Source organism: Motacilla alba, chromosome 2, assembly GCF_015832195.1.
Source record: "Motacilla alba alba isolate MOTALB_02 chromosome 2, Motacilla_alba_V1.0_pri, whole genome shotgun sequence".
NCBI lineage: Eukaryota > Metazoa > Chordata > Aves > Passeriformes > Motacillidae > Motacilla > Motacilla alba.
In genome coordinates this window covers 39,146,327-39,160,655 of record NC_052017.1, presented here as the reverse complement: position 1 = coordinate 39,160,655, position 14,329 = coordinate 39,146,327, and the positions used below count along the sequence as shown (strand labels likewise).

The window sequence follows — 14,329 nt, the reverse complement described above, 5'->3', positions numbered from 1 at the left end:
GTGCCAAACCATGACAACATCATTTCATCAGTTCACTTAATATTTTACTACTATCTTGACTGTTACACGGGTTTTATTTATCTGGAACTGGACTGCTGTTTTTTATCTAAGATAGAAGAAGGCAAATCTACCAGTGCTTGTCCCTGGGAACCTGCTGCCTTTGTCCAGTCTGTTATTTTTCCTTTGTTCAGCATTCACTTCTGCTCTGTCATTTGTTTCATTTTTCTAACTCTCAGTGCTTGTTGTGAAAAGAGTGTCATCAAGAACAAAGCCTTATATGCGAAGGATAGAAATAATTTGTTTAGTTTAAGAGTTTGCAAATCTTGCTCTAAATTTAGAATCAGTAACTGGACCAGGTACTGTGCAGTCCTGGATTAACAGCTAAGTCTGGTTTTATGTATGTATGCACAAGTGATGCTTCAATTCTTGGATTTTCTAGTGAGTGTTGGAGAAGGACAATATCTAACATTGCCTTTTTGTTCTTTCTTATCAGAAAAACGACGAGAATTTGAGTCTGCATCATAGCAGCAGTGGAGCAGCCAGTTGCAAAAGTGAATTTTCAGAAAATACTGAACTTCATGTTCACACTTGGCAGTCTGCACATGGAAAAGATGAGGAAAGAACATATGAAGCAATCCTGGTAGAGGATGACAGGACTATGGAGAAAGGTAGTCATTAGCAAAAAAAGCATCAGGTGCTGTCATGCTGGTCAGAGGTGGGTTAAAAGCTTTTTTGTTTTATTTTTATATGCAGGTATTTTTTATGAATGACGATGAGAGAGACACAGTGGACAATTCAAGCAGCTCCAGTTCAAGGAATTTCAAACAGTCCGCTGTTGGTAAGATTTTTCAAGAAGGAAATGTACCCAACTTTCTAACAGTAAAGCAGTTGTTTAGTCCAATATATGAGGCTATTTCATTATTTGTCACAAGTTCACAATCTGTTGTTGCCTAAGTAAAGAAAATCACTGTGCCTCTGTGACAGCCACATCCAGTTTAATACATTTGGTACCACCAGGACTTTGTGTAGTTTGTCCCCATATTTTGCAATCTCAACAGTGAAAACTGGAATATTACTGGGCTTCTTGAGAAAGAAGGTGATTTTTAATTTAAACATAAGATGACTAATATTGATAAGAAACAGATGGAAGAGTGTGAAGAAGAAAGTTGAAAGAGGCAAGCTTTAGCTGTCTGGAAGAATTGACTGAATGGAACTGAAGGAATGTGCAGATTTTAGTTAGGACAGAATTATGTGACAAAACACAGCATTAATTCTGCTTATAGTTATGGTAATCAAATTGGAAAACACCAGCTGTGTTGAGTGTTATCTTAAATAACAGTTTTTTGGGATTATATTTCCAATTTGAAAATTAAAAAAAAATCAACTCAAAAAGCCCTAGCACTAACCACTATGAGTTTACTTGCTAGATTGTAAGCTACCATGACCTATCTATTAAATGCAGTGGATTCTGATTAGTGAAATCAAAGTGCATTTTATAGTAGAAAAAAAAAAAAGAGATGGCTGTTAGAGTTTAGCAAAATTTAAGATTTCCATTAATAAAATATGGGGATGATTTAGATGTACTTTTAAAAGGTAAAGGGAATGTAGTTGTTAGAAGATTAAAAAACATTATTGCTGCAAATGTCACCAGCTTCAAAAAACCTAGAATAACATTATTTGTTTGTAATCCTATTTGGTAGCTAGATTTTATTTCATATTTTGGCCCAGGTACTAAAGAGCTCTTTTGAAGAGCTCTGATGAGCTCTTTTTACTGAAGCCATTAGTGCAGGGCAAATAATGATTTGGTAATTCTACTTAAAATCCATTAAAATGATTTGCTAATTGTAACTGGATAGCCTGCCATTCTGAAGGCTGGAGGACTGTGACTCGCCAGCCCTGAGATTATTGTCAAAATTTTCTTAAAAAATAATAATTTTAGAAAGCGCTTTTTTGTGGCCACTTTCTTGTGCTAAGAGAGTAACAGGAGAAGGCTGTAGGATAGAGGGAAGCCTTGAATAACGGTGGGAAGGGGCTACATAAAATGAAGCCCTTGAGAAAAAGCAGCTTCCAGGGACAAAGTTCTGTTCTGTGTTCATACTGAAGAATAACACATTGTGTGTTTCACAGGAATGTGATCCTTTGTGGGCTAGTTCAGCATTGTGCACAGAAATTTGAAGCCTTTGTGTAGTTTGTAACTCACCACACCCAAAGCATTAGTGGTAATGATTTCCTTGTAGTTAATTTTTGTTTGTTAAGATTTAGACATTAACAAAATATCAGCTTTTCCTAATATTTGAATATTACTGTGCCATATTGCCATAGTTTCAATTAAATATTTTATGTGGAAAGATCCCATCAGTTCTTATCAGTCCCAGTAGCTTTAATCAGCATTTCTAGAAGTCATCCATTTTTGTCCTGGCATAGAGTGTAATTATTGCATAGATACTTCAGGATTGCTTTTTCAGAAAAATAACTGCAGTCTTACATTCTTAGATCAGCTGTAGTTTCTACTTCATGTTGAAGTCAGTGTTATAGAGCAGTTGTAATTAATGCTGGAAAATGTTCCTACTTTTCAGGGGTAAAGAAAAGGTAACTTGAAAAATATAAATTCAGGATAATTGGGTATTGCTTGAGAAATGTTCCATTCATTAATAATAAGTGCATAACAGAGTTTGAATTTTCAGCCATGATTTTGTCAAGCATGTCAACATTACAGGGGAAAATGTGGCCAACTTTGATCTAGCTAAATTGGAAATTTCTAACATGAAGGTGAGAGTTTTAGTTTCAGGTATATTGATGAGGATCGTGAAAGGATTTGTCTAATCATGCTGTCATCACATCGTTCTCAGAGAAAACGTGATCATTCTAATTTGAAACTAGGGTGGTATTTTGCAAAAAGGTGTGATATGCTGAGCTGTTCAGTAGCAGACACTGGTATGGATTTGTCAGTGTAATAGGGGGAAGCTTTTTTTATAGTCCCATATTGTCATAATATTTTTAATGACTTTGCATACTCAGTGTTTTTCAGTTATGCTTTAAAGGATTATTCTTCTTAGTACAGAATGTATAGACAATGTGTTCTACAAGCTCCTTTAACAAGATTGCCAAGTGCAGGGTGTATAGATTCTGGAATAGTTGCTCCTGGTACTTGAAATGATTAATCCCACAGGAACAAGATTCTGCATGTTTCAGAAGCATAGAGGCAGCAGTGACAGATGCATTTTTCTTTTCCTGAAGTAATTATAATTTCAAATTATGAAGATTGACAGAGGATAGGGACATACTGAGTCAAAAAGCTGCGAAGGATGATGGGATGGTAACAGTTTATTAGTTGCAGGTTTTTTTCTTAGTTTAGAATATGATGTTCCCAACTTTACCTTAGCTTAGTCATATTAAAGAGTTTTTACTTGCATTTGGTTTACAGTGTAGCCATACCTTTACTTCTGTTGGCAAAACCAAATAGCAGGAAAATATGTGATATGTCTTAATGCACCAGTAGAACTGGTGTGTCAGTTGGGTGAGAGTTGAAAAATTTACTTTATGTCTGGGAGTGCTCTTTTGGACAATATTTTTTGTTTCCCTTAATCATGTTCATTTTCATCACAACTAGGACAGTGTTCTAAATACATTGAAGGACAATTCTGTGTAAAACATGCTATTAGAAAACCCTGGTCTAAGGCTTTATGTACTCCTTACCTTCCTCCCAGTATAGAGGTAGCATGCAGTAGATTCTTTTCAGAATTGTTCAGCCTTTTCAAGAGATTAGGAAGTCTCAAAAAACAGTCTTGTTGTGCAGCTGTATGTTGTTTAAAAGTTTTTCTCTTGCCTCATAATTTCATTTATGCTTTTACTGTTCGGAGGAAGCTCTGCACTTTTATATCATGTGACCAATAAGCAAAGACACTGATATTCAGGATTCCTTTCCTGTAATAATATTCAAAGTTACCTTGTATCAAAGACATTACAGATCTGCCCGAACAATATTCTAGGGATGTGACTCTAAAAGGGTCTCCTATATCGTTCTTTGAGAAATGCAACTGGTTTACACAGTGACAGGACTTGAGTCTTGTGCAGGTAATGCTCGTATCCAGTTGAATAATTGGGGATTTCTAGAACTAGGATACTCTCAAAATAGGAACTCTGTGTGTTTTATGTAGCAAGTGATTTGGCTCATCACTTAGGTTATGACTTTAGGTCATCACTTAACTCCAAATTTAACTGCTTTGGAGGGTAACAACACATTATGAAATAAACCCCCAGTCAGTAATGTCATTTGTTTTCTGGAGCCTGTAATTTGGGCTACATTGCAGGCAGCTACCTTATATCTTAAAAGTTCTGTGGTCACAGAGATGAACCTTTTTTTTATTATTTTTTTAATTCAGACCAGTTGTATTTGATGGATTTGGTGACTTGAGAAGACATTTCTTCTTTAGATGAGATGACTAGATAGTTTGGTAAGTTTTTTGAATAAGATTGTCTGATGTCTGCTATATGTGGTTTTCTGGTTTGTGAAGAGAAAGTTTAGGGAATTGAAAATTATTATTGCACCAAGAAACCTATCATTTGCACAATGGGCTGTCTGTGAAGAACTTTGGAGACCTTGGTGTTTTGTAGGCTTGCTTTTCTTAATTTGTCTAAGATTCAGATTTCTCTTGAGACCTTGGGCTAATGGGATTTTGTTGAAGTCATCAGTCAAGACCTGGTTTTCCTATATAATGTCTGAGTTAAGTTTGAAGTATGTTTATGTCATCTTCTGTTGCTGTACATGAAATCACTGCTAGCAAGAAAAAAACTTAGTTGTTTGCTCTGTAAAACAGCTTAATTAACCTGGCTGGGATTGTCTATTCCAGTGTACAGTGATTTGAAGGGCAGTCTACTAAGTATTTTGAATAAATAAAGGTAATTTCACCTTACTGCTGGAAAGATCGTTGAGCTGTCAATCATAAAACCACTTCCTTTGCTGCCATTTCATTCAAGGAGGTGTACGGAATTTCTCTGCTAATACAAAATTTTAACACAATTTTCCTTCCAGTCTGATCAAACTTGGAAAGGTTTTCAGAGGTTTTGTTTTTTAGATACCATTGAAGTGAAAGTTAAAGCCAAGGCAAAAGTTACTATCTTCTCAGGCTTTTCTGATCTCATATCATGTTACCAGCTCTTTCCTTGCAATTGCCTGTTTAGGTTCCTGCAAGAGCAGAACACTAAACTTCATATTAAAATGTATTTGTATGATTTTCACTGATGTCAATGCGTGTTAAGAAGTTAAAGTCTTAGAAGTTGATCTAATTACCTCAGCTGCTGAAGACCAAAGTAGCAGTCAGAAAAATTATTTATGCCTCATTTGATACTTTTTTTAATGTCCTCAAGGAATCTGCATAGAGCTATTCAGAACAGGGAGGCTGATGAGAATTCAAAGCTTTGGCTTTTGCATGTCTTTCACATTCTAACAAGAGTGGGCACAAAACAGGAAAAAGATGGAGGCTTTGTATTTCATTTTCCTTGAGATTGTCTTGAACTGAAAAATGCCCTCTTGCAAGGCATTTGAATGGAACGTATTGCTTCGCTCTTCCCATCCATATCAAAGGAGTAGCCATGGTAAAAGGAAAAATGGTCCAGGAAACCCTGAGCTGAACATCTGGATACACTATGTGCTCTATGAGGTAATTTGCCTGCACATCTGTGCTGTTTCTTACTCCCTGACTGGCTTTGTATGATTAGCATAACTCATACACAGAAGACTAGGGATTAGGAATAAAGTCATTAGTGTTCCTTAAATATGTGGGTGCACATGTGGGTGTGTTTGTTAGAATGATTTTTTACATATTTGAGTCTCCTTGTGTTTAGTTATTAAGTAAATTATTTTCCTGTGTTGTCATATTGAGTAACATAATGAGACTCCTCTCTCAGGTCTAGCTGCTCAGTGGGTCTCTAGCATAATAATAAGCAATAAATACAGGCCTGAAGGGTGTTTGCTATTGTTTAGTGATGTTCATCATCTTTGGGGTTTTGTTTTTTAGCATTAATAAGTATTTTCCTAACTTTAGCGTATGAATCAGAAAATATTGCATCTTTGCTGTGTACAGTCAGTGGTGAGACAGACTCTTTGGTGTGAGATATCATGCACTTGTAAATACACTCATAAGATAGTAGATTAGCAAGTCAAATATGGTGAGTCATCAAACTGATCAAACAAATTTGGATATGAACCCTTTACTGATAAGAGACCATTTATTTGAAACAGCCAAAGGGTGAAATATTTCAAACCCAATTTTGTATATGAATACTTGAAAAGGGGAGGGGTTTTTTATAAAATTCTAGCAAACATCTGTGTTCACTCTTAGCTTTCTAGCCATGTGGTTTTAGTTATAGATTTTCTTGCATATATTCACATAATATACTGTGGTATTTATTGTGACAGAGTGTCTGAGGTTGCAATTCAAAATCCTTACCCCAAGCAACATGACTCACATTCACTCAGAGTTTCTACTTTTGTATTTGTGTTATTTTGTCTGTGTCCTAAGCAGGTAAAATATCTGTTCCTTGAATAGGCACAATAATATTTTTAATTTCCTTTACTTTCTAGGCCATGGGCACTCTCTTTTTCTATTTTTCTGTCTCATTAGCAAAGTTAATTGAAGAACTTTTGCTTCTATGAGAGCCTAGTTTATTTGCTCTTATGTAATTTGGCTGCTCTTATCAAATAGTCATTTGTGCTAGCTACCACAGAATTTTGGTGTCTGTTTTGCTAAGCAGAGTATCAGCAATGATTAAAATGCTGTTTCTTTCTCTTTCATTCTCTCTCTATGTCTCCTTCCTAGGGAGACAGATTTGGCCTAAAGATGTATAATTTCTTTCAGTTTTAAAGTGAATTCAGTTTGACAGATGAAAGCCTCCTTCAGAATTTTTTTTTTTTAAATTTAGAGGATCTCAGAAAAGTAGAAAAAATATTTCAGAATCCAACACAAAAGTATGCTTGGACATGAAAAGATCTAAGACTCTCAAAAATATGTTTGCTCTACAGTTGCTCAAGAACTAATATAACTGCTGTAACGGGACCAACAATGGGAAAACTAGTTTAAGTTTGACATAAAATATTTTTTTTCTTATCTTCTGTTTGAGTGATTAGATGCCTCTGTTCTTGTTAAGTAATAATGTTTATGATGTTACCAGTGTGGGAAAAAAAAACTCATGTAGACAAAGATGCAGGCCTTGTTTTAAAATACATTAATTATATGTGAAAATTGTAACAATATCTTAATCTTGCTACTCAGACTTTCAGTTAGCAGAATTATCTTTTCATTAAACATACAATGAATCAAAATGAGATACCAGGGTGGTCTCAAATTACCATCAAAAGAATGGTTTTACAGGAATGATTTAAGACAAATGCTTGAGACTAATATTTGCTTTAAGACAATGCTTTCCAAGTGCATGAATAATAGATGTCATCAAACATTAGATTTCCTTCTACACATTTTTTGGCAGTATGCAATGAATTATTTCAATGTTTACATTCAGTTTTATTGCTGATAGATGTTGGCCTAATAACAGGTCATACTGCTGTCTTCAAGGACTTCAGCAGGATTATTTAGGAAGGAAGGTATTGCATGTGTTATTGCATATAGATAGCCAGCTAATGGAATGGTGGCAGTAAATATCTGGTGAACCTCTAAAAACCTGGCAAATATTCTGTCTCCTTATCCAGTCTAGAGATGATGTTGTGGCTATAGTGGTAGCAGTAACTGTAACAATTTAATGCAAACCCAGGTGCATACTCTGTGGACATCTTGTCAGCCTGTGTTGTTACTTTCTGTAACAATTTTTTGACATAATTTATTAAAATGCTCTGTCAGGTTGAGATTTTTAAGCAAATTTTTGATACATCCAACAGCAGCTTAATAGTCAAGTCAAATGCTGATTTTTAAAAGTTGTTTTGACACCATGTCTGGGAATAGAAGATATTAACATGCATGTTGTATGTTTCTTTTAAACAGAAAATAATATTTATGTGTTTGTTTCAGGTATAGTTAAACCAAGTTTTAGTGTTTCTGAAAGACAGCCTCAGATAGGGTAGGTGTAATTTATGATTTATATTGTTACTATCAATTCCAGTTGGTTGTTTCACAGTGGAACAGTTCCTCAAGTTCCTGCATAAAACATGTCTGTGGTTACCTATATGGCTTCATTTTACCTCAGCCTAGGACACCAATTCTACTTGAGGATATGGTAGAGGGGGTTTGCATAAAAAACCTTTACATGATAGATAGTTTTAACAATGGACCTTGCTACTAAAACTTAAACTGACATCAGTTGACTAGCCAAATTTTTATATTTTTAAGCAGATGCTTTTCCATAGAAAATGGTGCTTGTGTATTTGATAGTTTAGAGTATGTTGTAGTAGTGTAGAGTATTTCTTGTCCCTTTGAACTCCTCTGGACTTTTTGTATAAGCATAAACACCCATTTCTTGCATTTTGGAGGTTTCATTTCTTCAAAAAGGAAACAAACAGAAGCAGAATATGTCATACCATCCCTCTTCTAAAGATCTTCCTTTTTCTTCTGTTTCTTCAGTAATGCATCAAACACATTCTTGACCATTGTTTTTTCTGATCACTTTGGCACCACTCTTATTCAGAAATCCTGTTAATTATTTCTTCATTTCTGCTTTTCTTTCATATCTGGAAAAAAACTCTGAAAATCACTCTTGGTTTCATCTTCCTCTCAAACAATTTTTTCATTTTACCTTTAACTTAGCCAGGTAATATTTATAATGATAGCATTGATTCTTTTCCTGTGTTTCTCCACAGACCCTGCGTGAGTCAAGTGCAATATTTTATTTTTGCTTTCAGAATGGTTCTTAGCATGACACCATCCAGTCTGACTTTTATCCCTTCCTAACCTTACATTGTTTGCAGTCCTCTCCATGCTTGCAGTCCTGTTGCAGCCTCCCTGTGCTTGAGTGTTGAAGAAGGCACATTTTCTTTCTCTTTGTAGAAACTCACTGCTATGCAAATCTCTGCCACTTAAATAATCATCAGAAAAACTATTTCCTTGTCTTAATTTGTAACTACTCCTTGAAACTGTGGTTTTCCCTACTGCCACAAAAATAGATAAAAATCCTTTGCTGTACTCGGGCTATCGCGGCTGCCATCCATCAGGACATCATGTTTGTTCTTTCAGTTCCCTGGTGTCTGCGCCCATTTGTTATTGCTTATCTCAGCTAGTGAGATCTGCAGGCTGGGAAGGTATTTGTCTAGAGTTTAGAGAAGGATCGAACATTGATACATGTAGACCTGTATTTCTGACATTGAGATGTTGCTATCCTGGTGATGTAATACCAATTTTTTCCCCACTTTACTAGTACTGACCAAGGAAAGAAACTTTTTATGTAGTAGAACTCATTCTATTTTGAACATGCAGAGTAAACCGGCCTTTTAAAATGCACAGCTGTAAACTAGTGAATTTGGACAGGTTTCCTTTAGAGGAAGCAGGAGAAGGAGTCAGGGAATACTGATATTTTTGCTACAATCGTTGATGCCAAACACAATTAAAACTTTTTTTCTATTTTTTTTAATAATGATAGATTGTCTTGACAGATCTGGATCAAGACTGCGATCAGGTAACTTTGTGCTTGTGAGAAATTCAAACTTTAACTTACATTAAACCTAATGATTTTCAAGTTTTTGGACATTATGACATTATTCTCCCGTTGCATATAGAGTGTTTCCTCTTTTATTTCTTCCTCTTTTTTGCGTATTGATCTGCTTTTAAGAGTACCTTCACTCACCCACAGGCCCCACACTAAGAAAATAGAGTGTTTGTTCATGATGAGATGGCAGTTTCATAGTCGACCAGTTGTAGCTCTTTGCAATGTGAAACATCATGGTTTTATTTATAATTGTATTTTTAAATGTTAGAAAAAGAGATAATTACATTTTACCTACAAATATGTTATCTGAAGTATCATTAAGGTACTTCTTAAAAGTATGAATTCCAATAGTGAATCAGTAAGATCTCATATTAATTGTCATTATCCCAGCTAAACTTCTGCAGAATGAGATGGGAAATTCTCCTGTAAAATGAATATTTCATACAGCCCTTGCAAATTTTCATGTATTTATGCATCATGATTGATGAAACAAATTTTCCATTTGAAGTACTTTTCCTTTTACTGAGAAGCTTCACACCCTCTAAGTTGCTAAGCTGTGATTTCAGAATGCATATTGTCTAAGTTAAATAACATTTGAAATAAAATTATTTTGATCAGCTAAGATATTGATCTTCACAAAAAAGTGCTTGTTGTCTGTACTAAGTTCTATTTTACAGCTTTTAATATAAAAACTGTATTAGGAATTTTAATTATGCAGTACCAATCCAAATATGATGTCAACTTTCTGTAGTTTCAGTCCTGTTTGCTAAAGAGTGCCATATAATAACAACTCAGCTTAAACATAATGTCTGTGAGCTATAATGATCTACAGAAAAATACTTTATCCTTTGTTGATATTTTCAGTTCTGTGAGTAAATTGAGTAAATCCATTATCTTTTGTCAGTGATGTTTTCCTTTCGGATAAAAAGTCTTATAAGCTTTGGTCAAGTCTTTAACAGCCTATTCACACATGTACCCCCATCTTCCAAATAATGCTATACTTCTGTATTTAAAAAAAAAACAACAAAACAAAGAAACAAGGAACCTGGATTGGTCCAGTGTGTGTGGACTTCATGGGAGCTCCTAAAGTCTTTGAAGTACACAGATACAACAAGTGGACATTAAATCTGGTCCTCCTAGACTTTTAAGTCATATTTTTGCTGTCATACTAGAAAAGAGAAAAAGCTCCATAAGTTGAATAACAGAGAAATCCAAATTATGTCCTACTTGGTCATTGCTGTTTGCTGTTATCATTCTAAACATATTTCAATTCACAAAAAAAACCAAAAAACTACAAAAAACCAAAAAAGACCTACAAAAGAAAAGGCCCTGATTTATTTACTTTTGGTTTGTCATACAAGCCATTGGCAGGAAAAGAGGAGACAAATACCACAGAACAGGGAGCAGCGAAAAAGGGAACATGTCAAAGAGGTAAAGGTTTTATGAGTGACCTTAACATAACTGAAGATTTTAAGGCTACAATGGTAAGACCACACGGGGTTCTTTTGGACCTTGATTATAACAGTATTGAAACAGTTGGTAGAAAGGTGAAAATGAAGCAAAAAAAAAACTAAATCAAAATTGTTTTTTGGGAGGTATATATTTTTAGATTATTATAGCATGGCTTCCACTGTCACCTTGAGCAGAACCAATGTAAGTAAATTCTTTACTTGTAAGTTCTTCTTTAAGTGACTCAGAGGAAGTGCAAAGCTTCTTTTCCTCTTATTGATTATTGAGAGAAGACCTAGGGAAAATATGTCAAACTGAATTTCACTTTCTCAAGACATCTGCCAAAAGGCAGTGCAACAAAAAAAAACCAGCAATATCAATGATGTTGTCTTCCTGATCCTACTAGAAATGTGTCTCCCTGTAGTAGAGAAAGGTATTTATCTCTATTGCTTTATTTCCATAAGAGCACAGTTCAGATCTGGATGGTCTTTAGACACTAATATTTGTGAATATCTTTCTTCTTATTAAAGTAGCCAGCACAGAAAAAAAAGTGGCAACAGTTCTGTTGTGGATTAGTTAATGTTGGTATTTGGATTTCATCACCCTCTCAGTAGAATTTTTTATCTTGACATAGGATCACATTGGGGGAAAAAAAAAAGAAAATTTTCTGTGGTTGTAAATTTATACATAAGACTTGATGATCCTCAGGGTGTTTCTGTGAGAATAAATGTAAGAATATCTAAATTAGTCTCTGAAGAGTTGTTTAGAGAAAATTGTACTTAGGAGAGGTACAGGGCTGCTGGCTGAAGTTCAATACTTTGGCCAAAGCTCTTTGCTTAGCTCCTAGGTCTAATGGTCAACTTGGAAAGATTATTTTGTGATCTAATATTCTTTGTGATACACTAAGTTTTTATCGTAGAAGTCTGCTGATAAGCTTTTATTTAATTTCTGGGCCTGACAATGTGTGTGACTTTAATACACAAGATTAGAAATCCTAAGCAATAGATTTACCTCATTGAAATAGTCCACGTCAGACATATTATTATAATGTTAGGGTAGAATGAAAACAAATTCAATAACTTCAAAATACATAAAAATGTATTTTGTTAGTCTATGTAAAAAATCAGTTAAGAAAATTATGTTTGTCATATATTTATACTTTTGAATAAATGTGACAAAATTTTAACAATTGTTGAGGTACATTAATACTGCTTCTCTCACGGAGTAATTTAGTGATTCAGAGAAAGGGATTTTCTTTTGAAACACATTGTCACTTACATTGTCTAAATTTCTAACATTTTAGATTATCCTTTTTTGTTCCCAGCATTATTGGGAAAACAAGTCAAGCATTTCAACTTGGTATTTACAGCTACAGGTTTTAAACATTGTATGCCATTAATGTGCTGAGGCAACAAAATGAGCTGCCCTCCTGATTTTGCTCTTGCCATCTACAGCATCGGCAGGAATTGCTGTATCCCAAAGGAAGGTGCATCAGATCAGTGACCCTCTTCAGCAGATTCTTGTTCAGCTGCACAAAATTATCTTCAGCACTCAAGTATGCATTACTGTTGCTTCTGACATTCTGTACTTTTTAGTCATTTGCTGTTGTCAAAATGATGTTACTGCAAAGTGCTGCTAATTTAGTTACTGTTCTTTAAAAACAACAGAACTTGACATTTTTGCAGATGGCAGGATGCTTTAAAAATATATCATTAAAATAAAGACTAACTTTGAATATTAGTATGTGGAGGATGGCAATAATTGAGTCATATAAAAAGAAAAAAGCTGTAGCTCACCTCAGAAAAATGGATTGTACAGTAAAGTATTTTTACAACATTCTGTCATACCAGCAATATGACTACTTGAGGTGACAAGATCATATACTGACATGGAGAGTTAATAAAATGCTTTCTTCTATAGTAACAGTTTCAATAACTTTGAAGTTATATTTTAATTACCAGTACATATTAATGCTCTCTTAGGAGTTATAGTGCAATAGATGAAATCCTGAACATGTTAATTTTTTGAAATGTTAGATATTTTTCAAATGTAAGACTTATTTAAAAATTAAATTCAACTGTTTCATAGTGAGAGAGAGTTAAAGTTATTTCATGTTGATTCCAAAACAAAAATGGAGCTGAGCTGATACAAAATCTGCCTTGAGTTCTCACCTAAAAATGTGATTGGAACACCTTTATTCTGCAGAAAGATGGCTACCATGCAGCTATTTGAAACATTTGCTATTATTAGAGAAACGGCTTTTTACTTTCCAAAATGAAGTGTTTACATTTGGGATGTGATGTTTATCACCTCAGGGCTTTTGAGATTGATCAGCCTAATTTGTTTGGTTTTGTTTAGAACAGAATAACATAACTGAACTTGGGTGTGATTTACATCTCTCTTTTGGTTTTTGTTTTTGTTTTTTTTGTTGTTGTTGTTGTTGTCAAGCTTATCAAAACAGGTAATACAAGAATTAAATTATCAGAGACAAAGCAAAAAACCCATTATTTAAAATGATTGGAAATTATATTCTTCTCCTATCAGCAGAAATGAGGCAGTTCAGTTTTTACATGGTATTTTAGGAGTATGTCCAAGGTGCTCATTAGTGAGTCTATTCTTTCTGTTGAAGAAGGTTTTCTCAAGTGGCTTACTAATTAATATGAGTTATTGTAATGTGGATGCTCAAGAACTGAGAACTAATAGCAGCTCCAAAACTGGCTCGGAATTGACCACTGAAGCAGTAGCAACAGCTTTTCTCTGATTTCACAGAAACCAGAATCATACCTGTACTTGTTTACTATGTTCCACATGCCTCCCTTGCGCTTGTTTATGTTTTTACGAATCTGAGGTCAAGTATTTTTTATAATACACAGCTGTTTTCTCAAACTGTTACATATTCCAGTTGACAGTTCTAAACTGAAGTTTGCAAGGAAGAGTTCTTGCCTGTTAGTTCTTGGCTGCTAGCAGCCTTCCCTGTTTCCATGGGAACGAGAAGCAGAGTGATCTCTGGAAAACAATGTAAGAGAAAGCTTTTTAAAAAGCATTATGTAAATCCTTGGCTTTTTTTTTTTTTTAACTGATCTGACAACTGATTTCATTAAAACAAAAGCTAAAATTGAACACTAGTGCCCGAGGCAACTCCAAGTTTCTCAAGAAAACTTGGACTTGTTCTTTACCATTTCTGCTTCAGAATATCCCAGTATCCCCATGGTACATTAACTACACACTGCAG

At 34.6% G+C, this 14,329-nt stretch overlaps 1 protein-coding gene across 1 annotated transcript in view; it reads left to right on the top strand.

Annotated features, from left to right (window-relative positions):
* Window positions 1-14,329, top strand: part of NEK10 (NIMA related kinase 10) — a 92,603-nt gene that overhangs the window by 60,618 nt on the left and 17,656 nt on the right. The window contains 5 exon segments of the mRNA XM_038126894.1: window positions 494-694; window positions 754-838; window positions 8,022-8,070; window positions 9,581-9,618; window positions 12,552-12,652. Of these exon segments, the coding sequence (XP_037982822.1) occupies window positions 494-694; window positions 754-838; window positions 8,022-8,070; window positions 9,581-9,618; window positions 12,552-12,652 (474 nt within the window).